This window comes from Saccopteryx bilineata, chromosome 3 (genome assembly GCF_036850765.1).
Source record: "Saccopteryx bilineata isolate mSacBil1 chromosome 3, mSacBil1_pri_phased_curated, whole genome shotgun sequence".
NCBI classification, from domain to species: domain Eukaryota; kingdom Metazoa; phylum Chordata; class Mammalia; order Chiroptera; family Emballonuridae; genus Saccopteryx; species Saccopteryx bilineata.
In genome coordinates this window covers 231,136,266-231,162,735 of record NC_089492.1, presented here as the reverse complement: position 1 = coordinate 231,162,735, position 26,470 = coordinate 231,136,266, and the positions used below count along the sequence as shown (strand labels likewise).

At 38.4% G+C, this 26,470-nt stretch overlaps 2 protein-coding genes across 7 annotated transcripts in view; one reads left to right on the top strand and one right to left on the bottom strand.

The window, feature by feature from the left end:
- The window catches only part of LRRC40 (leucine rich repeat containing 40), a 60,288-nt gene extending 49,927 nt beyond the window's left edge, over positions 1-10,361 (bottom strand). Inside the window, exons 1-3 of the mRNA XM_066268899.1 lie at positions 10,090-10,361; positions 4,133-4,314; positions 1,159-1,232 (exon numbers count right to left, since the gene is read on the bottom strand). Coding sequence (XP_066124996.1) covers positions 1,159-1,232; positions 4,133-4,314; positions 10,090-10,240 — 407 coding nt within the window. The 5' untranslated portion in view covers positions 10,241-10,361. The remainder of the gene's footprint in view (positions 1-1,158; positions 1,233-4,132; positions 4,315-10,089) is intronic.
- Position 10,362: 1 nt separating this feature from the next.
- SRSF11 (serine and arginine rich splicing factor 11) overlaps positions 10,363-26,470 on the top strand; it is a 49,726-nt gene continuing 33,618 nt past the window's right edge. For 2 of the 6 annotated variants that reach the window (XM_066268906.1, XM_066268905.1), the window contains exons 1-2: positions 10,372-10,479; positions 26,028-26,246. In XM_066268906.1, the coding sequence (XP_066125003.1) occupies positions 26,053-26,246 (194 nt within the window). In that variant the 5' untranslated portion in view covers positions 10,372-10,479; positions 26,028-26,052. The other 4 variants (XM_066268904.1, XM_066268903.1, XM_066268900.1 and 1 more) reach the window with 3 other exon arrangements.

Sequence of the window (26,470 nt, the reverse complement as noted above, 5' to 3'; positions counted from 1 at the left end):
ATTTAACAAATACTGGAGATTGTATAAGGGGGTAACTAACAGTAACTTTAAGTTATATTAAGATGAAACTAGTTGAAACAAAAATGTCAAAAGATGTGTGCTAAAATAACCATAAAACATTGTCAAAAATTGGTGACTACTGCTGGTTATGTAATTGAAATCTTTGAATATTTGATAGGGATCTAGTTGGGCTGAGTTGTAATTCTAACTCTATATTTCCTCCATTTCCTTTCCTCACTTATTTCCTCTACCCTAATGTTCATACTCAGTGAAAGCTAACGCTAAAGCCACACACACTCCATTCTCTCTCACCTCTTCTTTGTAAAGAGAAGTTTTAATGTAGTTCTACATAATTTGCACTTTTTTATGTATAGATATTTTTGTTGATTTATGATGATTTTAAGTTTTTCACCAGATAAGAGCTGTTATTTGAGGTACTGTTTTCCTCAAATAACATACCTTGGAAAACAGAGAGTTGGCTATGCTACGTTAGATAGATCTGTACCTATATCTATTTTATAAACCATAGTTTTCTAATTATGTTTTGAATACTTAAACCTTTTTGTTTTTTCTTCTAAATAAAATATCCCCTAACCCATTTTCTCCTAATCTGTGTACATACAGCATATCAGGCAGTTATTCTTTTTTGCAAGTCTGGATGTGTAATAAAGAGCCTTAGTCACCTGGCCCCCCTATACACCTATTAATGAGTACCAGAAGCATATCCACTGAATACCAGGAGTCCTCAGAAAGATTAAAAACCACTAATATTAAAACCATGAAGTTTTTCATCATTAATGAAAGAACCGTTTTCAATTTCTTCCTATTGCTTAAAACTTAGATATTTTTTAGAATATCAAAGTAACTTAAAACTTAAGATATCAACAAAGAGGTACAAAAAAAAGTTTTCTGAAATATCACATAAAATTGTTTCATGAAAAATAAAACACAAGTATTTTTAAAAAATCAACTGTACTAAAAAAATAAGTAAATCAACTGGCCTTAGATTTATAAAACTGAAACAAAAAATAGACAAAAATAATCTAAGAATTAAACTTACAATTCTTACTTTGCTTTAACCACATTCTGAAATAATACAATACATTCTAGTGTTAGAAAAAACTTTTAAAGAATACTAGAAATAAGTTTAAATCTTACCTGACATTAAGTTTCTGAAGATTTTCTAATTCTCTTATAGCAGAAGGAAGGGATGTCAGCTGATTGTCATGTATCTAAAAGTTATGAAAAGAATTCCTATCATATTGCCCTGGCCGGTTGGCTCAGTGGTAGAATGTCGGCTCGGCGTGTGGAAGTCCCGGGTTCGATTCCCGACCAGGGCACACAGGCACACAGAAAAACTGTCCATCTGCTTCTCCACCCTACCCCTTTCCTTTATTTCTGTCTCTCTCTTCCCCTCCCGCAGCCAAGGCTCCACTGGAGCAAAGTTGGTCTGGGCACTAAGAATAGCTCTGTGGCCTCAGCCTCAGGCACTAGAATGGCTGGCTCTGGCTGCAACAGAGCAATGCCCCAGATGGGCAGAGCATTGCCCCCTAGTGGGCGTGCCGGGTGATTCCCAGTGGGGAGCATGTGGGAGTAGGTCTCTTTGCCTCCCCGCTTCTCACTTTGGAAAAATACAAAAAAAAAGTTACTATCTCAAGTCTTATTATACTTAACCATATATTAGCTTTACCACTGTGTTCAACAATAATCCCATTCTTCTGATTCAATAGCGTCATATTGGGTACTTGAAATTTGTTCTATGTACAGAAAAGGAAAAGAAGTTTGAAAATGATCAAACTGCTGTTCAGATATCATAAAGTATGCCATCACTATTAAATATTACAATTAAAAAAACACCTCATTAAGCGAAATTTCCATCTCAAATGAGAGCTGGAAGGGTTAGAAACTAACAGCCCTCTGATGGCATGATTTATGTCAACATATACAAAAAAAATAAATGAGAAGGAGTTGAGGAACTTCTCTCATGTTCTCAAAGAATCATATTGTTTTCAGGAACCTTAAAGAACACCTAGGCCAATCCATTCACTTTTCAAATAAAGAAAATAAAAATCTAGAAATTTGACTAAATCCAATTTTTCAGACATGAACCAGATGATATTTGAGGTTCCTAAGTAAAGGACATTAGATGTGTGTGGGTTGTGAAATAAATTACTCATGCTTTATCACATGACATGGCAACTAGAGCCTAAAACATAGACCCTGAATAAAGTCACAAAAATTTAAGTTCAATAACTGAAGTCAATGTTGAAAGAAAGTTAAATAAAAAAATAATCTTGGCCTGACCAGGCAGTGAAGCAGTGGATAGTGTTGGACTGGGACGCAGAAGACCCAGGTTTGAAACCCCAAGTTGCTGGCTTGAACACGGGCTCATCTGGTTTGAGCATGGCTCACCGGCTTGAGTGTAAGGTCTCTGGCTTGAGCAAGGGGTCACTCACTCTGCTGTAGTGCCCCACCCCAACAAGGCACTTATGAGAAAGCAATCAGTGAACAAATATGGTGCCGCAATGAGGAATTGATGCTTCTCATCTCTCTCCCTTCCTGTCTGTCCCTCTTTCTGTCTGTCACAAATAATAATAATAATCTTGCCTGACCAGGCAGTGGAGCAGTGTATAGAGCATCAGATTGGGACTGGGACGCGGAGGACTTAGGTTCAAAACCCCGGCTTGTGCATGGGCTCATCCGGCTTGAGCAGGGCTCACCAGCTTGAGCTCGGAGTCGCTGGCTTGAGCATGGGATTACAGACATGACTCCATGGTCACTGGCTTGAGCCCACGGTCGCTGGCTTGAGCAAGGGTCACTCCCTCTGCTGCAGCTCCCAGACAAGGCACATATGAGAAAGCAATCAATGAACAACTAAGGAGACTAAGGAGCTGCAACAAAGAATTGATGCTTCTATTCTCTCTCCCTGCCTGTCTGTCCCTATCTGTCCTTCTCTGTCTCTCTCTCTCTCTCTCTGTCGCACACACACACAAAAATAATCTTAAGTACCACTGACTGTTGAACAACATGTTTGAACTGCACAGTTCCACTTAACATGTGGATTTTTTTCAGTAAATACTGTAATTGTATTTTTATCAATATTTTCTTAATAACATTTTCTTTTATGTAGCTTAATTTATTGTAAAAATATACAGTATGAAATGCATATAACACACACAATACATGTTACTCTATTGTTTACATTATTGGCAAGGCTTCTGGTCAAAGGTAGGCTACTAGTAATTAAGTTTTTGGGAAGTCAGAAGTCATACACAGATTTTTCAACTGTGCAGGGGATTGGTACCTCTAACCCCTGCATTGTTCAAGGGTCAATTTTACGTGCTTTAATGTCTGGAATAATTATGACGTTAAAAATAATAGCAATAGAAAAATATGAATGGCAAAAACCACTTACTAAATACTGATTCTGTTTTTATACATTAACTCATTTAATTCTAAAAACAATGCTTATAAAAATAGGTTATCAGTCCTGGTTTACAGATGTGGAATCTGAGGAACAAAGAGGTAACTTCCCAAGTTTACACAACTATCAAGTGGCAGACTCAAACTTTGAAGCCTGATGTACTGACTCTATACCCCTAACCATTATTATACCTTTTTTTTTTCTTTCTTTTTTTTGTGACAGAGACAGAGAGAGACAGACAGGAAGGTGAGATGAGAAGCATCAATTCTTTGTTGTGGCTCCTAAGTCTCCTTAGTTGTTCATTGATTACTTTCTCATATGTGCCTTGACCAGGGGGCTACAGCAGAACAAGAGACCCCTTGCTCAAGCCAGCGACCTAGGGATCAAGCCAGTGACCTTTGGGCTCAAGTCAGTGACCATGAGGTCATGTCTATGATCCCACGCTCAAACCAACGACCCTGCGCTCAAGCCAGATGAGCCCGCACTTAAGTCAGCGACCTTGAGGTTTCGAACCTGGGTCCTCTGTGTCCCAGTCTGACACTCTATCCACTGCACCACCGCCTGGTCAGGCCATTATTATACCTTATGATAATCTGTTATTCTTCCTTGTATTTTACCAACTGCAATGGGTTTTCTGCTTACCAACATCTAAATTTAGCTTTAGAGTCTCTTCCACTAGTGACCCATGTTTATAATCAGTCAACTTACATCAAGAACAGTGAGTGCAGGCAGGAGTCGGAGATCATCTGTAAGTGATTGAAGTTTATTGTTGGATATGATTAATTTGGTCAAATCCGTCTGCTCCCACCATCGCTCAGAAGCACTGAATGAAAGATTCTGATTAGCTTCCTCAGGGATATCCACATTTATTCTCCAGACACACTGAGGCACTATTTCCACCAGAATAAGACCAAAAAAAGGGGGGGGGGGGAAATGGGGTAGAATACAAGCAGTTAGATACTAAGTGACATACTTTTATAATAGCTATTCAGTTTGCCTACTGAAAAGCAATTTGCTAAAAAAAATAAGCAAACAAAAAACACTTCAAATAAGTCACATAGCAAGGAATTTTAAGTAGATTAGAGTGGAAGTTGATTTTATTAAAAACAGTATATGATATATATTTTACACATGAGATCTCGCTTTTCATTCAACTTTATTTCCTATATATGCACTTTGCATTGCACCTAATGGTACATATATACTGGACTAAGACAGGACTCTATCATTATGCTAACAGAATAACAAAAGACATGGAGATCAACATTTATAAGATAATGTTATAAATTTTATAACAGAAATATATAGATATTGAGATTGATAATAATAATAGCTAATAATAATAACATAAGATTTACAAATACCAGGCAACTTTCTAACTCATTTAAAGCTCGTAACAACTCTCTGAGGTAGGTGCTACTACTGTACTCGTTTTCTAGATGAGAAAAATGGGATACAGAGAGAATTATAATTTACCTAGCATTATACAGCCAGTAAATAGCAGAGATGGGATTCAAGCCCTGGCAAAGCTATACTGTCTTGCCTATCAGTGCATATTTGGAAGGGATATCCGACTCCAGTCGCTTCTATTTTATCTTCATACTCAACATAAATGATAACAGACTGTACTTGAAAGCTCATGGCAATGTTATTCATAATAGCCCCAAACTAGAAAAAACTCAAATGTCTATCAAGAGGTGAATGGACTACTATTTGAGAGTAAAAAGGATGAACTTCAAAACACACACACACACACACACACACACACACACACATTATACTAAGCAAAAGAAAACTAAAACAAAATCACAAATGTATAATTTCATTTAAATGAAATCTAGAAGAAGCTAATCTATACTGACAGAAAGCAGATCAATCCCTAGCAGTGTGGAGCACTAGAGTTACACTGACAGTAAAGGGGCATAAGGGATAAGGGAACTTTTCAAGTCTTGGAAACGTTCTAGACTCGACTGTGGTAGTGATTACACAACTGTATATATTTGTCAAAAAAATAGATGCACATACTGTTTGTAAATTATACCCCAGTAAGGTTAATAAATATTAACCCTTTGAGTAGTGAGTTTTTTTCATGTTCGCTGACCCCTGGGAGTAAGTTGTTTTTTTTTTTCAAAAAATGAAACTAGTTCCAGTTACAGTTTTATTAACTTAAAATCATGTTTGTTTGATAATCAATTTATGGAAACAAGAAGAACATACATTTGCTTTTTTTTTAGTGTTGCCTTACACATTTTTAAAATAAATCAATCATACTCTGGGTGGTCAGGAGGCACGAGGACATACATGAAAGTTTGTACTATTCAAAGGGTTAAAAAAGATGCCAATTTTAAAAATACAGATATAATACTATGTGAAAGTAATCCTATGTGTATACATATAAACAGGTAAATGAATAAACATATATGTATACAAAGGAGGAAAGACTTGGTGTATAGCAAAAATTTATTATTGAACAAATGCAATTCTTAAAGAGAAAAAAATAAATGCAATTCTTAATAAATAAATTTGAATAAATCTCATGTTAAAATGCTTATATGGCCTGACTCTGTCACGGCACAGTGGATCAAGTGTTGACCTAGAATGCTGAGGCTGTTGATTCCAAACCCCAAGCTTACCCGGTCAAAGCACATACAAGAAGCAACAAGTTGATGCTTCTCGCTTTTCACTCCCCTCCCCCACTGTCTTTCTCTTTCTTTCTTTCTCTCTCTCTCTCTAAAAATCAATAAATAAAATCATTTTCCTTCCTTGGTACCTAGTGCAATATTTGGAAGAAACATTAGTATGTACACAACAAATGCTATTTAAATACAGATAGTAGTAGATATACAACAAATACTACTTGAATATGTAGCATTCCTCATACCATACTTTCATATTTATTATCTCATTTATGTCAGATAAAATATCTCTTATGGTATACCATACAGATTTAGAGCAATCTGAAAAAAAGCCATGTTTGATAATATCTTTTGAACATATTTCATAATTTTAGGTAATAATACTTGGGGATAATAATAAAGATAATGAGGGGACTTTCTAAAAACATTGGTATATTTTTAAAAGTACAAGCATATGTGGACCAGTACAAGGGATAATTTAGTAAGTTTATCATAAGAGAATATAATTTTCTGCAATATTTTGATTGTCAAAAAATGCTGCTATAGGTTTTTTATCTATACTTCCTATAACACAGATTTTAAAAACCATAACCAACAGGCCACTGCCACTGTCTTACTTCTATGTGTCACTTATATTGAAGCATCAGTTATTAGGCAGACATGTAGCATAAAAAGATAAAGGACAAAGATGCTCAACAATAAGGAAACAAACAATCCAACTTAAAAATGGGCAAAAAGCCCTCACTGGTTGGCTCAGCAGTAGAGCTTTGGCCCAGAGTGTGGAAATCCTGGGTTCGATTCCCAGCCAGGGCACACAGGAGAAGCACCCATCTGCTTCTCCACCCATCCCCCTCTCCTTTCTATCTCTCTCTCTCTCCCCCTCCCGCAGCCAAGGCTCCACTGAAGCAAAGTTGGCCCAGGTGCTGAGGATGGCTCCATGGCCTCTGTCTCAGGCACTAGAATGGCTCCAGTTGCAATGGAGCAATGCCCCGAATGGGCAGTGTCGCCCCCTAGTGGGCATGCTGGGTGGATACCAGTTTGGCTTGCGGGAGTCTGTCTGCCTCCCCACCGCTTCTCAATTGGGAAAAATACAAAAAACAAAAATAAAAATAAAATGGGCAAAAAGTCTAAACAGGCACCTCACCAAAGAAGATAGAACAGATGGTAAATGAACACATGAAAAGATGAAACACATATATCATTAAGGAACAGCAAATTAAAACAGTAAAGAGATACCACTACACACCTATCAGAATAGATAAGCACCAAAACCCAGCTAATACCAAATGATGGCCAAGATATAGAGGAACAGGAACTTTCAGTCCTTGCTGGTGGGATTGCAAAATGGTACATCCATTTTGGAAAACATTCTGGCAATTTCCTGCAAAGCTAAGCATTGTCTTACCATGCAATCCAGCAATGGTGTACTTATGTTTATACACATATGAGTTGAAAACACATCCACACAAAAACCCATACACAAAGAGCAGCTTCATTTATAACTTCCAAAAACTGGACACAGCTAAGGTGTCCTTCTAAAGGTAAATAGATAAAAACAAAATGGTACATACGTATCATAGAATATTACTCAGTGAGCTACTGATTCAGGGAAAAAAAAAAAGGAAGAAACTCAAATGCATATTGCTTAGTGAAAAAAGCCAATCTGAAAAAGCTACATACTCTGAGTTTAATTATATGACATTTCAGAATAGGCAAAACTATAAAAAGAATAAAAAGACTGGTGGTTGCCACAGCTTCAGGGGAAACATAGTAAGGAATGAATAGGCAGAGTTCAGGGAATTTTTAAAGAAGGAAACTATTCTATATAAAACTGTAATGGTGGATACATGGCATTATGCATTTATCAAAACTCTGAATGGTGCAACACTAAAAGTGATTAATAATGTAAACTATGGGGAAAAGAATTTTTGTTTTTGTCATTGTTTAAGTATAGGAATCTGAAAAGAGATGTGAGGCCTTACCTACATACTTAGAGTGCAAAAGGCTTTTGTATGTTGTACTAAGAACTTCATACAAAATCCTGAGTTATAGGGAGTGACATAGTGAGTGAGTGACATAATAAGATCTGTGTTTTGGAAAGATAACTCTTAGTTATGACACTGATTTAGAGGGTGAGATTTAAAACAAGAAATCCAGGCAACCCCTTAGGAAGCTACTTAAATGATAAAAGCAATAGCCGATTTTTATTGTACTTTTTATGTACCGGTCACTTTACATGTATTATCTCATTTAAGCCTCAGTAGGTCCTATTATTATTAACACATTATAGAAGAGAAAATAAGGCACAGCAAGAATTAAGCATCTCAAAGTTACATTAGCAAAGATACGGAGATAAGGAGCGGGGCACCATATAAGGAGATATAAATAATAGTTCAGAATTACAATGGTTTGTGTGTTCAAGGCTGACTGACAGATGAAATTGAAGGTTACAGCTAGATAAACACCTGGATTATAACAAAAAATCATTTTTCTACATTTAAGCTACAAATACCATGTGCCTCTCTCATTTATATCTTTTCTCTCCTATGAAATATTGTACTTTCTTCCATTCGACATCATTTATTAAGAACCAAGTATGTGTCAGGTATTGTGTTAGACACTATTTATATATATATATACAATAATAATCTAGAGAGCGCTGATCCATGCCATCACGAAACTAAGAATCAAAATTCATTTGTTCCCTAAAACTTTTAACAGACTAAATCATCTGGGTCCAATCAATATGTACATTGCAACACACTACTTTGTTATTTGGAAATATTCATTCAATCATTTACTTCCACAAATGTTTAATAAGAATCTATTATGTACTGAACAGTACTTTGGATGTTAGGAATACAACAATGAAAAAAACTAAGCTTGCGAACTAACACTCTAGTGGGATGGCCGGGAAGTCAATAAACAAACAAATACTTACTATAAATTCTGACAGTGATTAAGTGCTATTTAAAAATTAAACAGGTAAGAGAACAGAGTGTTAGTAAAGGTATTTATAAGTAGAGTGATTAGGCTGGGCTTCTCCAGGTTTGATCTCTGAGCAGGGTCTTGGAGGAAGCAAAGGAGTGAACCCCAGTCACATCTAAAGAAAAATGTTCCAAGCTTTGCAAAAAGCAAGTGTATGTATATATCGGTAATTTTAAAATACTTATGTTCCCAGTGATTTAAAGCTTTTTTTTTTTTTTTTTTTGGTAGAGCAGGGATTTTATGTCATATAGCCTTTCATTCATTCAGCAAGTATTTGCTTGGTATATTCTATACATGGCACAATAAAATAGCAATCATTCCAAAGAAAATGGAAGGTTCTAATCCCAGTAGCCTAAAACCTAAATACCTATAAATAGAGAAAAACATTAAATACAAATTAAGACACATTGTCTCTTCCCCCATTTCCCTCTCCCTCAATAGTCAGAAGGACATCTGGCTATTACATATTCATTGCATCCAAATTTCTGCTTGTCGATCTTTATTAGGTTGTCCAGAGTAGCCCCAAATTCACTCTATATGGCATTTATCTTGATCCGCAATTTTGGAAGCATGCTCATCATTCTTCGTATTTAGGGCTCTGCCCAACTGCACAAAGCAAAGTGTCTGGTCATGGGCCTGTGGCATTTACTAAGTTCACAAAGGAACTGTTGAAGTATAGGATTTTAGATCACAGTAAGAGGAGGAAAATGAGGGCCAAAGAAACGACGTATTTGCCCATCATTTCATAGCTAATTTAGTCACATATTATGTTGCTTATTTCAACGACGGTGGGAATCCCGCAAGGCTCCCCATTTACATTTTGGCCATATTCCCATCAGTGTCCCTTCACCAGGCAGTCCTGGAGCGAAAGTAGGAACCGAACCCGGGCGACCTGGCCAATGAGTTACCTCCATTAAGAGCAAGGGGGATCTGGCTAGAAGTCCGAGGCAAAGGTGGCCAAAGCGAGGCCAGAGGAAAAGGAGGTGCCCGGAACCAGTGCTTTCTGACATGACACAAATCGGGCTGTCCCTTGGATCTTACCTTCACTGAGGTTCCGACCCGACAGGTTTAGCTGGCCGCTCTTCCTCGCCGCCTTTAACAGCCCCTGGGGTACTGATACACAGCAGTCTCGCTTTTCAGCTCTGAAACCCGCTCTGGGATCCCGCCCCGCGCCTACCTTCAGACGCGACATGTTCAAACCCGCGGGTCTAGAAGCAGATCCCCGTGCGTGACGCTATCAAGAGGCGCCGTGCGCGGCCCCATCCCCACCGGGGGCGCGCGCTCTGCGCGCCACGCTCGTGGCCCGGTGCCGGGCCTTCGCTCTCGGCGGCGCCGTACCGATGTCGTCACTGTCCGTGACTGGAGCTGGAGGACAGAGCAGCCCTTCCCGTTGCCGGTGCCGGCCTTGTGCCCTGCAATTACTTCGCTCAAGTAAGTGTGATTAACCGGCGGAGGAAGCCCTAGAGGGTGTACTGTGTGCAGTGATACTGCGACTCCATCCTGTGCTCATCTGTGCTCCGACCGTGGGCAGGGTATCGGGGAAGAATAACCTTCTCGTCTTCCTTCTGGCGTGAACTGAACGTGGGCCTTGACTAAAACTTGAGCCCTGGGTGCGGTCTGCAGCCTCGCTGGACCCCAGCCTGTGTTGTCGCTGGTGGTGTTGGTGGCGCCAAACCTCCACCCACCAGAGAGAATAAAAACATTTCTGTGCTTACGGACTAGACTCCAATCCCTTGAATTAGTGCATCTGGCCTGTTGTAGTGTTGAGTTCATAACCCAGCAAAGGAGGTGGTGTGAGATGGAAGGGTTGGCAACGGCGGGAGGGGGGAGGAGTTGCCTAAGATGTGTTCTCTCTATCAGAGGGTTTAGGGAGACAAGTGGAGGCGCCAGCTTGACTAGAGCGAAAACATCTTGGACTTTGGAGGTTGAGATAACCGAGTTTGAATCCCAGCTGCTCCTGTATCTTACAAGCTATGTAACTTTAACCAATCTACCTTACCCCTTTTAAAGCTCGCTACTTTTTGTTGTTGTTAATTTAGGGATAATAATTTCTGTCGCATTTGGTTTTTAAAATAAGTGGAGCTAAAGTTTTTACTATTGAGCGCTTGCTGAAGAAAGGAACTCCAATTCAGAATAGGAAATGAAAATTTTGTTTTTAAGTCGGTTTTCTTGGAAAGTTAGTTTCTGTCTGGAAGGTACAGCTTCATTGACACATCAAACAAATAATTAAGAACTCATAATCTTTAGTATTGCCCGGGTACTAAACTTTTGTTTTGTCTGCAATGATTTTTTTTTTAAAAAGCTTGTACTGGGAAATACCGTCCTTTGCCCCCATCAACTCGGCTGGGGATCATTAGGATGTTTGAAAGGCAGAATAAATCCTGCAGCACACAGTTTTGCCAGTGTCCTGTTTCTTGCTACTTGTATAATAAAATTCGGTTTTTAATCCTCTCTAGCAACCCCCCCCCCTTTTTAATACTGTAGAGTTCTATACACTAAAAATAAACACAGAAAAGGACCAGCGGTTAGTTCCAATACCAAAGCAAGGAAAGCAAGGACCATAGTCGTTTTTGCTAGGTCACTAATGAGATTCTGGCTCCCTCTCAGATTGTCTTGACAATAATGATTATAGTCACCCATTAAGCCCTTACTGAGTGACGCGCTCAGTGTTAATAATACCTCTGTGCTATCTCTTTTTAACACAGTGACCAGTTTTGCAGATGAAGAAATTGTGGATAAAAGGGACTAATAAAGTTGCTTAAGGTCACTAGTTTCTGTAAGTTCTACGGCTAGGAATTTGAACCTAGATGTCTCTCCAAAACCTTTCTTGTTAATCATTATGATTTGCCTAGTGGCCTTTATCTCATCATTTTCAACTTGCTTTTTATTATGGAGCCATTTTGAGGGATCCTTCAGTTATGTTTTAGAAGAGATTAATTTATTAGAAAAAAGAAACTTTTTTTCCTCTTTTTGTAGGATTTTAACAGCCTACCTTTGGAGGGTGAATTGCTCAAGTGTAAAATGTTACTTTAGCCACTCCTCCCTCTGCAATAAATTCTTCAACATTGTTTTACATTTTATTTATTTTTTATATTTTTACAGGGACAGAGAGAGAGTCAGAGAGGGATAGATAGGGACAGACAGACAGGAACAAAGAGAGATGAGAAGCATCAATCATCAGTTTTTCATTGTGACACCTTAGTTGTTGTTCATTGATTGCTTTCTCATATGTGTTTTGACCACGGGCCTTCAGCAGACCGACTAACCCCTTGCTCGAGCCAGCGACCTTGGGTCCAAGCTGGTGAGCTTTTTGCTCAAACCAGATGAGCCCGCGCTCAAGCTGGCAACCTCGGGGTCTCGAACCTGGGTCCTTCCGCATCCCAGTCCTACACTCTATCCACTGCGCCACCGCCTGGTCAGGCTTCAACATTGTTTTAAATAATGTGCAAGATGTAAGAGAGGTATAGCCTGGTCAATGGAAAAATCCAAAGGATTTACACATTTGGTGAACTACAATAGATATAAAGAGAAGTATGCAAAAATTTTACTAGTATGTATCCATAGTACACTATGGTTGTATCTGTGTAGAGAGTGCAATTGAGGGTGAAAATTATTTCCTCGGGCAATTTGGAAAATTATGTTTTATCTCATTTGATGGAAACTGAAAGCTTATCAACTTAATTGAGCTTCATTATGAGAGTATATACAGTTATATTTGTAGGGGTTAACTTTTTATATCAATTGCATTACTTTGGGAAGAATGCATTACAAATAAAAAAAACTCAACCCATTTTTAACATGAATGTTTAAGTGAAGGTATTTGCTTTTTTTTTTTTTAAAAAAAAGGGATTATTAAAATAATATGAAATGTGTGCCTTTACAGGAGGAGCTGGAAACATACTGCATAGCAACCTTTTGCAACAGATTTTGTCTAGCTACGATATACTTGTTCTATTAAAGTAGTGGAAGGTTTTACCCTTCTAACTACTTTGCTAAATTAAAAAAGAAAGTGAAGAAACCAAAATATATTGAGCCTAAGAATTACACCGGCCAAAAAAACACTGTATATTTCATAAGGGAAAATAAGACTATTTAAATAAGAGTAGCTTATCTCCATCATTAAAATTGAATGATATTTTCAAACAATACAGTGTACAGATCATGAATCATAGAAACCTACACTTGAAATATATAATTTTATTAACAACCTCACCCTAGTAAATTTAATTTGAAAATTTAATGACATTTTCAAATGTGTTTGTGTTACTCTTATGAACATTGCTAGATGTTAGAATTTTTGTGAAAGGCACAATTCAAAAAAAGATGCAGCCTGACCAGGCGGTGGCGCAATGGATAGAGCGTTGGGCTGGGATGTGGAGGACCCAGGTTCAAGACCCCAAGGTCGCCAGCTTGAGCCCAAGGCTTGCTGGCTCGAGCAAGGGGTCACTCAGTCTGCTGTAGCCCTCCCCCCCTCAATCAATGAACATCTAAGGAGCCACAACAAAGAATTGATGTTTCTCATCTCTCTACCTTCCTGTCTGTCCCTATCTGTCCCTCTCTCGACTCTCTCTGTCTCTGCCACACATACACAAAAAAGATGCATTTATTGAGGCAAATTGAGAAATTGTGGTATCGAAAAATGGATAGCATTAACTTATGCATGGAAAATATTGTTCTATATGAGGAAAGCTCCTCAAGAGTTTTAATATGACAAGATACGGTTCCTGAGACTTTATTTTTAGTGTCAACTTAAGTTGATAAGAGAGGAAAATGTAGATAATTTGATAGTTTATTGACAATCATGATCAGATTATTATTTAACAATTTGATGCTCAAATTTCAAGTGGAATATTTATACTCACAATTACAATTAATATAAATGCCAGTTTAACTTATTTTTTCTACATTTTTTTTAATAATGTAAAATATCACAATTAAGTAATTTGAAAGATATCATTGGGTTGTTAAAATACTAGTGAACATTTAAATACAGCGGGCTCTCGGGTTACCACACAGTTCCTGATATAACCCGAATTTTGGTGTAAGTCCAAATAGTCCATAAGTTTACCCACGTAGTCCATAGGTACATCACTAGCAGCAAAACACTAACATCTCAGTTTTTTTTAAGTGTTTATGGGAGTGAACCTCGTAAACTCAAAATGTGTATGTTAAGACTGTTGTAGCCCGAGGGCCTCCTGTATTTGGTCTCTACAATGCATATCTGTGAACCCAGTTTTTCTCTTCATATTTCTAAAGACAAGTGTTTTGCACTCATCACTAAATTTATGTACAGTTAATAACAGTTAATATGGCTTTGATTTTCTTTTGATTTTAAAGAAGCTGAGCTTTTTTCTTTTAACTCTTCATTTCCATGAAAGTTACCTTTCTACCTTCTCTTCCCTCCTTCAAAATTATTTGTGTCTCCACATGCTTTAGACTTCAGTGTGAGCTAATTGTGTCTTGAAACTAACTTCAGTTCGTAGTTTCAAGTGACTCAGGTGGCAGATGGGGGAAAGAAACATCCTGGGCCTTTAGCTTTAATAAGGTGTGTCAGAAATTCATATTGTTTATTATGCTTACTAATATTTCTTTGTTTTTTTTAAAACTATGCTTTGATCATCTCGTCTGTTGCTCTGACCCATGTCACATCTTTTATTTAAAATTAAATAAATGTGTAGTTATGTCTTTTGAAAATAAGGAAGGTAAATGTAGAAGGGTAATTGAAGCATTCCTAGAAAGAGTTTTCCAAGAAACATCTGTGTTTTGTCAGAAAAGAAATGTTTTGTTTAGCCATCCATCTCTCCTGTATGCATTGTAAAGTACTGCTTTAGGATCAAAATCAATATGAAAATCTTAAATCTGTTGTAACAGACTCTTAAAGGAGAAAGGGCCTCTAAAAATAGTGTATTTCATATGTTTACTACCTCTTAACAGCTTACAAAGTATTTTCACATTTACAATAATGCTCTAAGGTAAGACAAAAACATTATTGTTATTATTCATCTATTAAAAAGATGAGGAAGTTGAACATAGACTTTCCTGTAATGGTATACACCATCTATTGAGTGTCTGTATGCTTCATATTCATAATATTTCAAATCTTAAAACCTTTAAATGGTATCATTCTGATTTTTCACAAAAGGGAATTAGAGTTTCCATGGCTAATTAGAGGCAGCTCTTCCAGTGGCTGACAATATGTAGAAGAGTGGCCTGGGAGACTTCTGCCTTTGTACGCTCTGGAGCTGTACACTCACTCAACATTTTGCATTTATTTATAATAAATGTTTACTCTGCCACAAAAAAAAAACCTTAATTAAAATGTGGGATCTTAAGAAATTTCTGTATATTTATTTATTTTCTGATTCATAATTTCATGTGAATGATGAAGTAGCATTAGTCCAAGGTAGAGTGATGATATGAAATGGTACCCAGTGAGGTAACCATTCATTTATAGAGTAGTTAATGTTTATCTTTACTAATCATTTGCTTTATTCTTCTCACTTTAGCCTCACAACAACCGTGAGGTAAGCATTTTAATTTTATTTTTCAGAGAAAGGAATTGAACCACAAAGTAATGAACCAAAGGCCACAATTATTCTAATTGGTGATAGATTTCCTCAGTTTGATCCTAAGCCTGCATTTTTTTAAATTACCATTTATGTTCAATATTATTTTGATCAAAACCAGGATTATTTTGTATCAGTGTCAGATGTACTGCATAGTGGTTAGCCAGTCATATACTTTAGAAAGTGTTGTCGCTATTATTTCCAGTACCCACCTGGCACCATACATAGTTATTACAATCTTATTGACTGTATTTCCCATGCTGTACTTTACATCTCCATGATTATTTTGTAACTACCAGTCTATACTTCCTAATCCCTTTCCCTGTGCCCTTAGTCCTTCAACCCCACTTTTCTCTGGCAGCCATCAGTCTATTCTCTGTATTCTCTGTATTCTTTATTTTGTTTGTTCATTTCTTTAGATTTCCATGTGTATTCTGTAGATTCCTGATATAAGTGAAATCATATGGTATTTGTTTTGCCTGGGCTGATTTATTTCATTTAGCATAATAAATACCCTGTAGGTTTATCCATGCTTTCACAAATGGTAAGATTTTGTTCTTTTTCATTTCTAAGCCTGCATTCTTAATCATTTGTACCACCTTTAAGTGTTGTGAAGATTAAAAAGCATTTAGTTAATGTAGATTCTGTTTTTACTGAGTTGAGTACACTTGTGGGTTTTACCAGTTTTATAAGACTCTTTAGAAATAATTTTGTTTCATGAAGAAAAAGTTAATTTTACATCATAGTGGGGAAAGAAGTTCAAATGGTACAAATGTTTAACTCCTTGATTAGAAAAAACTACGGCCTGACCTGTGGTGGCGCAGTGGATAAAGCGTCGACCTGGAAATGCTGAGGTCGCCGGTTCGAAACCCTGGGCTTACCTGGTCAAGGCACATATGGGAGTTGATGCTTCCAGCTCCTCCCCCCTTCTTTCTCTCTATCTCTCTCTCTCTCTCTCCTCTCTAAAAATGAATAAATAAAATAAAAAAAAAAAAAAAAGATTTAGAAAAAACTACGTATTTAATGTTAAAAATACTTGAAACTGTTTACTTAAAGATACATATAAATCAACTGGATTATTTTCGCTTAATTTTTTTTAATGTTATGAAGCATTTTCTTGTGGCCTTTCTCATTTGAAACTCCAAAAGAATCTTTTTTTTTTTTTTTTTTTTTTTTAGCAGGGGATAGTGATATACTGTACTAGATTCTTTTATTTATTTATTCATTATTAGAGAGGAGAGAGAGAGGGAGAGGAGAGAGAGACAGAGAGAAGGAGGGAGGAGCTGGAAGCATCAACTCCCATATGTGCCTTGACCAGGCAAGCCCAGGGTTTCGAACCGGCGATCTCAGCATTTCCAGGTAGACGCTTTATCCACTGCGCCACCACAGGTCAGGCCAAAAGAATCTTATATAGCATAAAAGATAATGCTAAGTGGTTAGTATATGGAGCTTCCCCATCCAGATATTTTTTATATCCCATTCAATCAAAAAAGCCAAACATCTATACAAATAAGTTGACTTATTTTCCAAGCATATGCATTATAGCAGAGAATACTGTACATATGGATATAGGCAGTAGTATCTTAATGCTCAAACTATTTTTTTATGATTAACTATGTTTTTAATTTATTGATTTTACAGAGTGGGGGGCAATAAGAACTATCAACTCATAGTTGCTTCACTTGTTCATTGATTGCTTGTCATATGGGCCTTAACTGGGCCAGTCCAGAACCTCTAAGTGGCGACCTCAGTATTCCAGGTTGATGCTTTATTCACTGCACCATCACCAGCCAGGCTTGTGCTGTCCATTTTAAAATGTGGGTCTAGAATTCCTGCTATTAATAGGCAATATAAGTTAGACAGTAGAAGCAAGTATTTGCAAATAAGCTTAAGTAGACTTTTATAATGTCTTAGTGTATATGTCCATCCATCCATCTGTTCATCAGTTCCCTAATTCTAACTTGTATTTTAGTGTCTCCCCTTTGTTTAGATGGAGCAGAAGAAAGGGAACATGGGATTTACAATATTTGATTTTAATTATTTACAATTTTGATTTTGGTTATTTGTAGAATAATCTATCCGTATTCCATATGTATAAGATGTTCCCATGTATAAGACTCACCTTAATTTTGGGGCCTGAAATTTGAAAAACAAAGTATTCCATAAAGTTATTGAACTCAAGTTTTATTCATAAAATTTATGCAACTCCTCATCACTGTCAAAACTCCCATCCATTAGCTCAGGGGTCCCCAAACTACAGCCCACAGGCCGCATGCAGCCCCCTGAGGCCATTTATCTCACCTCCGCCGCTCTTCCAGAAGGGGCACCTCTTTCACTGGTGGTCAGTGAGAGGAGCACATTGACCATCTCATTAGCCAAAAGCAGGCCCATAGTTCCCATTAAAATACTGGTCAGTTTGTTGATTTAAATTTACTTGTTCTTTATCTTAAATATTGTATTTGTTCCCGTTTTGTTTTTTTACTTTAAAATAAGATATGTGCAGTGTGCATAGGGATTTGTTCATAGTTTTTTTTTATAGTCTGGCCCTCCAATGGTCTGAGGGACAGTGAACTGGCCCCCTGTGTAAAAAGTTTGGGGACTCCTGCATTAGCTTGTCCTCATCTGTGTCTGTCTTCAACAATGAGTGCAAAAACAAGCATGAAAAAGCAGGGAATGCAAATAAAAAAAATCTACAACCACAGTGTAAGACACACCCAGTTTTTAGACTTTAAGTTTTTTTAAAAAAGGTGCCTCTTATATCTGGGGAAATACAGAAATTTATAGAACTAGGAATAGCATGGAAATACAATTATCTAATTTGTAGAATTACAGATACAAATTAATATAGATCTGAAGGTACATTTTTAAGTTACAGATTTATAAGAAACAATTTATTTCCTAGGGTTTTCTTATAGCTTTCTATAGCTAACTACTTTGGGAGTTAATATCAAATTAAATTTTCCTAAGTTGAACAAATGTATTCCTGTCTTCATTCACCTAGCCTTTGTTGAACAGATTGTGTAAGGCATTTGTAAAGTTTCTAGCACATTGATATTATTCAGTAAGTTTTTGTCAAGTGAGTTAGTTCCAATATAATATTGTGTGCATTAGAAACACAAAGATTAATACATTGCCTTCCCTGTATTTGCTAGAGGGAAGGATCTGCTTAATAATTTGACAAAAGGCCTGTTGCTTTTGCACATTTGCAAAATTGTGTCAATTTGGAGGACTCCACCATCTTTTCCATTAATCAGTAAGAAGGTGTTTAACAATAACAGAGGTGACTTGACTTCGCCAGCTGGGATCTTGGTGCCCAGCCAGTAGAGTGATAGTACACACTTGTGTTTATTCTGTTTTAATTGGAAAACTTCTATTCAAATACATTAGTTATTCTTCCTTAGAAATGTCTTCACTTCAAATGTTTTTGTTGTTTTATTGAGATATAATTAACATACAGCACTGTGTAAGTTTAAGGTGTACACCATAATGATTTAACTAAACATGTATAGTAAAATGATTACCACAGTAAGTTAGTTAGCATCCATCATCTCATATAGAAACAGAAGATATTTTTCCTTGAGATGAGAACTGTTAGAATTTAGTCTTTTAACAACTTTCATGTGTCATACAGCAGTGTTAAGTATAGTCATCTTGTACACATCTCTAGTACTTACTTATCTTATAACTTGGAAATTTGCACCTGTCAAGTGCTTCCTTCCAATTTCTCCCCACTCTCACCCTCCAGCCTCTGGTAACTACAAATCTGATGTCTTTTTCTGTAACTTTGTTTTAGATTCCACTGTGAGGTCGTAGAGTATTTGTCTTTCTTTGTCTAAACTTATTTCACTTAAGCATAATGCCCTCAAGGTCCATCCATGTTTTTGCACAGACAGGATTCACTCATTTTTAATGCTGAATAATATTCCATTGTGTGTGTGTATATATACACACACCACAACTTCTTTACATTTATCGGTGGACAATTAAGTTTTCCATGTCTTAGCTATTGTGAATAATGCTGCTGTAAATATGAGGGTGCAGATACCTTTTCAACATAGTGGTTTCATTTCCTTCGGATATATTTTCAGAAATGGGATAATTGGATCATGTAGTAGTACTATTTGTAAATTTTTGAGGAACCTACATATTGTTTTCTTTTTTTTTTTTTTTTCCTTTTTTTTAACAGGGACAGAGAGAGAGAGACAGTCAGAGAGAGGGATAGATAGGGATCAACAGACAGGAACGGAGAGAGGTGAGAAGCATCAATCATCAGTTTTTTGTTGCAACACCTTAGTTCATTGATTGCTTTCTCATATGTACCTTGACCGTGGGCCTTCAGCAGACCAAGTAACCCCTTGCTCAAGCCAGCGACCTTGGGTCCAAGCTGGTGAGCTTTTTGCTCAAGCCAAATGAGCCCGCGCTCAAGCTGGTGACCTTGGGGTCTCGAACCTGGGTCCTCTGCATCCCCCGATGCTTTATCCACTGCTCCACCACCTGGTCAGGCCTACATATTGTTTTCCATAGTGTTTACCAATGTACAAACCCACCAGTAGTACATGTTACTCTTTCTCCACATTCTCCTAGCATTTATGATCTCTTGTCTTCTTAAAAAATTTTATGTATTGATTTTAGTGAGAGAGGAAGGGGGGTAGAGAGAGATTGATTTGTTTTTCCACTTACTGTGTATTTGTTGGTTGATTCTTGTGTGTGCACTGACTGGGGATCAACTCTGCAACCTTGCCATATCATGACGACACTAACCAAGGTACCTGACCAGGGCCATCTCTTGTCTTTTTAACGCTTGTCATTTTAACAGGCGTGAGGTGATATATCATGTGGTTTTGATTTGCATCTCTGTAAAGATAGGGATGCTGAGCATCTATTTGTGTACCTATTGGCCATTCAGGTAGCTTCTTTTGACAAATGTCTATTCGGGGCCTTTGCCCATTTTTAATTGGATTATTTGTTTTTCCCTGTTGAGTTATATGACATCTCTATACATTTTCAGATAGATATATGGTTTGCAAATATCTTTCCCATTCCATAGGTTGTCTTTTTATTTTGTTGAAGGTTTTCTTTTCTGTGGAGAAGCTTCTTAGTTTGATGTTATTCCACTTGTTTTTTATTTAATTGTTTGTGCTTTGAATGTCTCATCAAAAAAATTATTGCCTGACCTGTGGTGGCGCAGTGGATAAAGCGTCGACCTGGAAATGCTGAGGTCGCTGGTTCAAAACCCTGGGCTTGCCTGGTCAAGGCACATATGGGAATTGATGCTTCCAGCTCCTCCCCCCCTTCTCTCTCTCTGTCTCTCCCCTCTCTCTCTGTCTCTCTCTCTCTCTCTCTCTCTCTCTGTCTCTCCCTCTCCTCTCTAAAATGAATAAATAAAAAATATATATATTGCCAAACCCGATTTCAAAGGTCACTTTTCCTGTGTTCTCTTCTAGGAAGGAGTTTTGTGCTTTCAGGTCCTTAATCCATTTTGAGTTACTTTTTGTGAGGGATGTAATGAAAGGGTCTATGTAGTTCATTCTTTTATAAATTTGATTTTTAGAAACTTGAGATTGAGAAAACGAAATCTTTTTTGATTTGTTCTAGCAAGAGAGAAAGAGAGGGACAGACAGGGACAAACAGACAGAAAGGGAGACAGATAATTAACATCAATTCATAATTGCAGCACTTTAGTTGTTCATTGATTGCTTTCTCATACGTGCCTTGATGGTGGGGCGGAGCGCGGGTGGGGGTGGGAGAAGGCTCCAGCTGAGCCAGTGACCATGGGGTCATATCTGTGATCCCATGCTCAAGCCAGTGACCCCATGCTCAAGCTGGTGAGCCCATGTGCTCAAACTGGTGATCTTGGGGATTCGAAGCTGAATCCTCAGTGCCCCACGTCAACGCTCTGCCCACTGTGCCACCACCTTGTCAGGCAAAGATTGTTTATTATGACCGAGGACTGGTATTGTCTTTGAGGATTTTTAAACCACTATTTTCTAATATTCTTTGACAGACTTTCTTGCCAATAACCAATTTAAATTATTCTTAATAGTGTGCTGGGAGGTTCCCTACCTGTGAGCATTAGGGGCCCATTATGGGTAGCCTGTAAATTATTTTTTGTATTTCAAAAGCCTATCAGAAATTATGAACTATAATATGCATATAGAAACCAAATATGACTATATAGGCCAAAATGACAGAACACTTTTTGCTTTGGATTAGAAGTAGCATTAACCCTGGTAATATATATTTATTATTCAATTATAACTGTAAGTCTTCCCTAACCCATTTCCAAAGATGAACTGTGACTCTCCTCTGTATATATACATCTTTCACATGATATTGACAGAATCACCATGTAGGTCTCTCTTATATAAACTAGAAAGCATTTATTCAGAAAGAATGGTCTTCCCCTGACCTGTGGTGGTGCAGTGGATAAAGCCTCGACCTGGAATGCTGAGGTCACCGGTTCAAAACCTTGGGCTTGCCTGGTCAAGGCACATATGGGAGTTGATGCTTCTTGCTCCTCCCTCCCCCTTCTCTCTCGCTCTCTCTCTCTCTCACTCGCACTCCTCTCTAAAAATTAATAAAAAAGTAAAAAAAAAAAAAAAAAGAATGGTCTTCCTACTTATTCAAACTTGTTCTTATCTGTAGGACCTTTCTAGCTTGATGTTTCATCTGCTTAGATTGTTCTCCCAGAAATTCAAATAACTCAAGTAATACCACCTCCCCATCTCCTATCCTGGTTTATTTTCATCATGGCACATTACTCCCTTACATCTTTGTAAGGATCCCTTACAATTTGTTTATTGAAAGTTTCTCATACTAGACCTGAAGTTTCATGAGGTCAAGGACACCGCCTGTTCTTTTTCTCTGCTATATCCAATAACTAGCAAAAATCCTAGACCACAGTAGGTGCATAATATTTGAAAATCAATTGCAGGTCTTTGATAAACCTTTTATGATATTGGAGTTAAAAATGCTATCTCCAGATTCTGTACTTCTTATAGTCTTGCTTAATTTGAAGCCTAAAAAAACTGAAGTGATTTAAAACTAGTATAGATTGTTATATTTTTTTTGCTTTGAAATATTTACTTTCTTTTAACTATTTCATGTCTATGGGAAACAGACAATAATTGTAGTTAATTATTTAATCTGTTTATTAGACTTGGAGGGTTTTCAGAATTATGATTCTGCTCCTCAGTCAGTTCCTGACTAAAGTAGGTTCTTAGAAGTGAAGTGAAATTTCCTCAAATCATGCTTAATAAATGACGGGGTAGTATTTTAAGCCAGCCTTATGGCTCTGAGTTCAGTGTCTTTTTCTAGCTGCTTGATGATTTGAAATAAAATATTTTAAAAATACTCCATAGGCCTGACCTGTGGTGGCGCAGTGGATAAAGCGTCGACCTGGAAATGCTGAGGTCGCCGGTTCGAAACCCTGGGCTTGCCTGGTCAAGGCACATATGGGAGTTGATGCTTCCAGCTCCTCCCCACGTTCTCTCTCTGTCTCTCTCACCTCTCTCTCTCCTTCTCTGTCTCCCTCTCTCCCTTTCTCTCTCCTCTCTAAAATGAATAAATAAAATTAAAAAAAAAAATACTCCATATTAGAGTAAGAATTTTTCCACTTTGTTTCTTCATATGGTGACATCATCTATCTATGTTCGATAAGTTATTATACAGAAACTGACTTCAGATTCTTTAAAAGATTTTATCACAGGACTATCTTTTGCTTTGGCTTGAATGTGTAATTTTAATTATAAAATATGTCAAGCATACAGAAAAGTGTAGGATAATATCAAAGATTGTGTGTCTACCACAGAGAATAAAAATGTTAACATTTTTAAAAAATTCATGAACCTCGCCCTTATGTTATTTGTCCTTTTAGCATAGGACATTGTAGCATACTTGGCACATAAGAGGCACTCCAGCCTGACCAGGCGGTGGCACAGTGGATAGAGCGTCGGACAGGGATGTGAAGGACCCAGGTTCAAAACCTTTAGGTTGCCAGCTTTAGCAAGGGGTCACTCAGTCTGCTGTAGCGCTCCCCCCCTCCCCGGTCAAGGCACATACGAGAAAGAAATCAATGAACAACTAAGGTGCCGCAACATAGAATTGATAGTTCTCATCTCTCTCCCTTCCTGTCTGTTCCTATCTGTCCCTCTCCCTGTCTCTGTCACACATACAAAAAAAGAGGCACTCCAACTGGATATTGAACTTGGCACTCTTCCCAGGGGGTTTTGGGCAAGAGTGAGTTTTAGACCATTAGAAGAGGCAGTGTGGAAATAGCATGCTTGGCCAGGAGGTAGGGGATTTTCTTCTGAGGCTTTAGCAGGTCCTATTTTCTAGGGCAGTGATTATGCCATAAAAATTTTTAAAACATGCAATCCATGACTATTTAATAATTCACCAACCCATTCCTCTTTTTGTAAGAGCTAAGAGAAGTGACTTTGCCATTAAACTGGCCAGTCGGCCCTACATCAATTCTCAATAACTTCCTGTTCTAATCCCTCACTAATTATACTCTTGACTGCATTGTTCCATACAGGTGTTTACTAAATGAAAACATTCTTTTTTTTTTTTTTTGCATTTTTCTGAAGTTGGAAACGAGAGGCAGTCAGACTCCCGCATGCGCCCGACCGGGGTCCACCTGGCATGCCCACCAGGGGGCGCTGCTCTGCTCATTTGGGACATTGCTCTTTTGCAACCAGAGCCATTCTAGCGCCTGAGGCAGAGGCCATAGAGCCATCCTCAGCGCCTGGGCCAACTTTGCTCCAGTGGAGCCTTGGCTGCGGGAGGGGAAGAGAGAGACAGAGAGGAAGGAGAGGGGGAGGGGTGGAGAAGCAGATGGGCGCTTCTCCTGTGTGCCCTGGCCGGGAATCGAACCCAGGACTCCCGCACGCCAGGCAGACGCTCTGCCACTGAGCCAACCGGCCAGGGCCTAAATGAAAATATTTTATAAAGTCTCAGGTTTTAATCTCCAAAAATATCCGGGATCAAGTAAGTTATTTTAACAGTTGTCATAGAATAAATGGCTTTTTATTAAGACATATTTATGCACGTATTCAACATTTATTGGGCATGGATTATGTGACAGACATTGTGCTAAGTCCTCAACTGACCTAGAAAATTCACAGCTTTGCAGGAGAGGGGGGAACGCATGTGACTGTAACAAATATATATTCTTTGTTGTTAAGCAGAGAAAAGGAAGCCCTAACTGCTTGCAGAAATTGTATCAGTGAGGGAAGGCGCTGCAGTTAAATGACAGATGTCATTAATAACTTGTATTAAGATGCTGAAATGAAAGGTTTTATCAGGTTTGGGATATTGCAACTCATTGAATAAAACTAGATGAAAGTAAAACACTAGTTTAGATAAACTTGAAAAATTAGGCAAGAATCTTTTTATAGTCAAGGTTTTTAAAAATTTAAGCAAGAATATGCATGTAAAGCAAGTTTTCTGTAGTTCAGATCTTATACTTTAATACATTTAGATACTGTATAATGTGCTTTTATTTTTTCAAAGATTTGACTTTACAGAGAGAGGGCCTGTGGGGGTAGCTAGATATATCAACTCATAGTTGCCTCACTTTAGTCGATCATTGGTTGCTTGTCATATGTGCCTTGACTGGCAAGCCCAAGATTTCCAACAGGGGCCTCAGCATTCTAGGTATACACTCTACCACCGGGCCACCATAGTCCGGGCACAGTGTGCTTTTTAATTAGTCCAGTTGTTAAATAAAGTTAGCTAATAAAGCATTAGTGTCATATTAAAATATTTTTGAAAGTTTAGCAACAAAGCAAATTATAACCTAATGTAATGTTACCAAAATATATGTAAAGACTCAGAAAATTTTATACTTTTGGAGAAGAAAACCTTGGTAACTAGTGTGGAAATTTCATTAGTAACTACACATATCTGTAGTAGATTGTGTATGTAAAGAAATACCGTGAGCATATTTTTAGGAGTAGTCACTAAAGTGGGCTTTTTTTTTTTTCTAGGGAGTAAATATTGCTTTAAAGAAAAATTAATGCCTTCCACTTCTCTTTAAAAAAAGAAAAGAAAGATTGGTCGTTAAAGTGTTGACGTCTATCAGTAGACCGGGTGCCTCTCGCGTTGCCCAGCCTTGGGCGAGGCTTGCTGGGCCTGCGCGGGGCGGAGCCGATGGTGACGCGAGGCATTGTGGGAGCTGGGGCCGCAATCGAGGTGGTTGGAGGCGAAGTGGGGGTGGCCGTTTGTTTTCTCGTGGTCTCGAACTCGCGCGCTCTCCCCCCCCCCCCAACTCTCCCACGAGCGGCGGGGCGGAGAAAGAGCGGCGGAGGCAGCAGCAGAAGCCGTAACAGCGGACACCGTCCTGTCTTCTCGGCGAACCGGTTCCTCTTTCCCCTCCCTCTCACTGTTTGTTGTGTGTTTAATGTGTTAAAGCAGGAGCGAGAACGCGAGCAGCGCCATGAGCAACACTACCGTCGTCCCCAGCACTGCGGGCCCGGGCCCCAGCGGCGGGCCGGGCGGCGGCGGCGGCGGAGGCGGCGGCACCGAGGTAATCCAGGTGACTAATGTCTCCCCGAGCGCTAGCTCTGAGCAGATGCGGACCCTCTTCGGTTTCCTAGGCAAGATCGACGAACTGCGCCTCTTCCCGCCGGAGTGAGTACCGTCCACCATCGCCGCTTTTGCTAACTCCTCCCCAGGCCGGGCCTAACCGCACCATTTCCTGGGCCTGCCCGACGCTGTCCCGGACCAGGTGCTCTAGTTCAGGCGGCTGTTGTGTTTGCTCATGAAGGAATCTGCATAGTTTCCTACTAAAAATGCAAAGAGGGGCAAGCGTATGAGAGGACTAGGAGATTCTGGCTCTTAACCTCAGGCTCTTC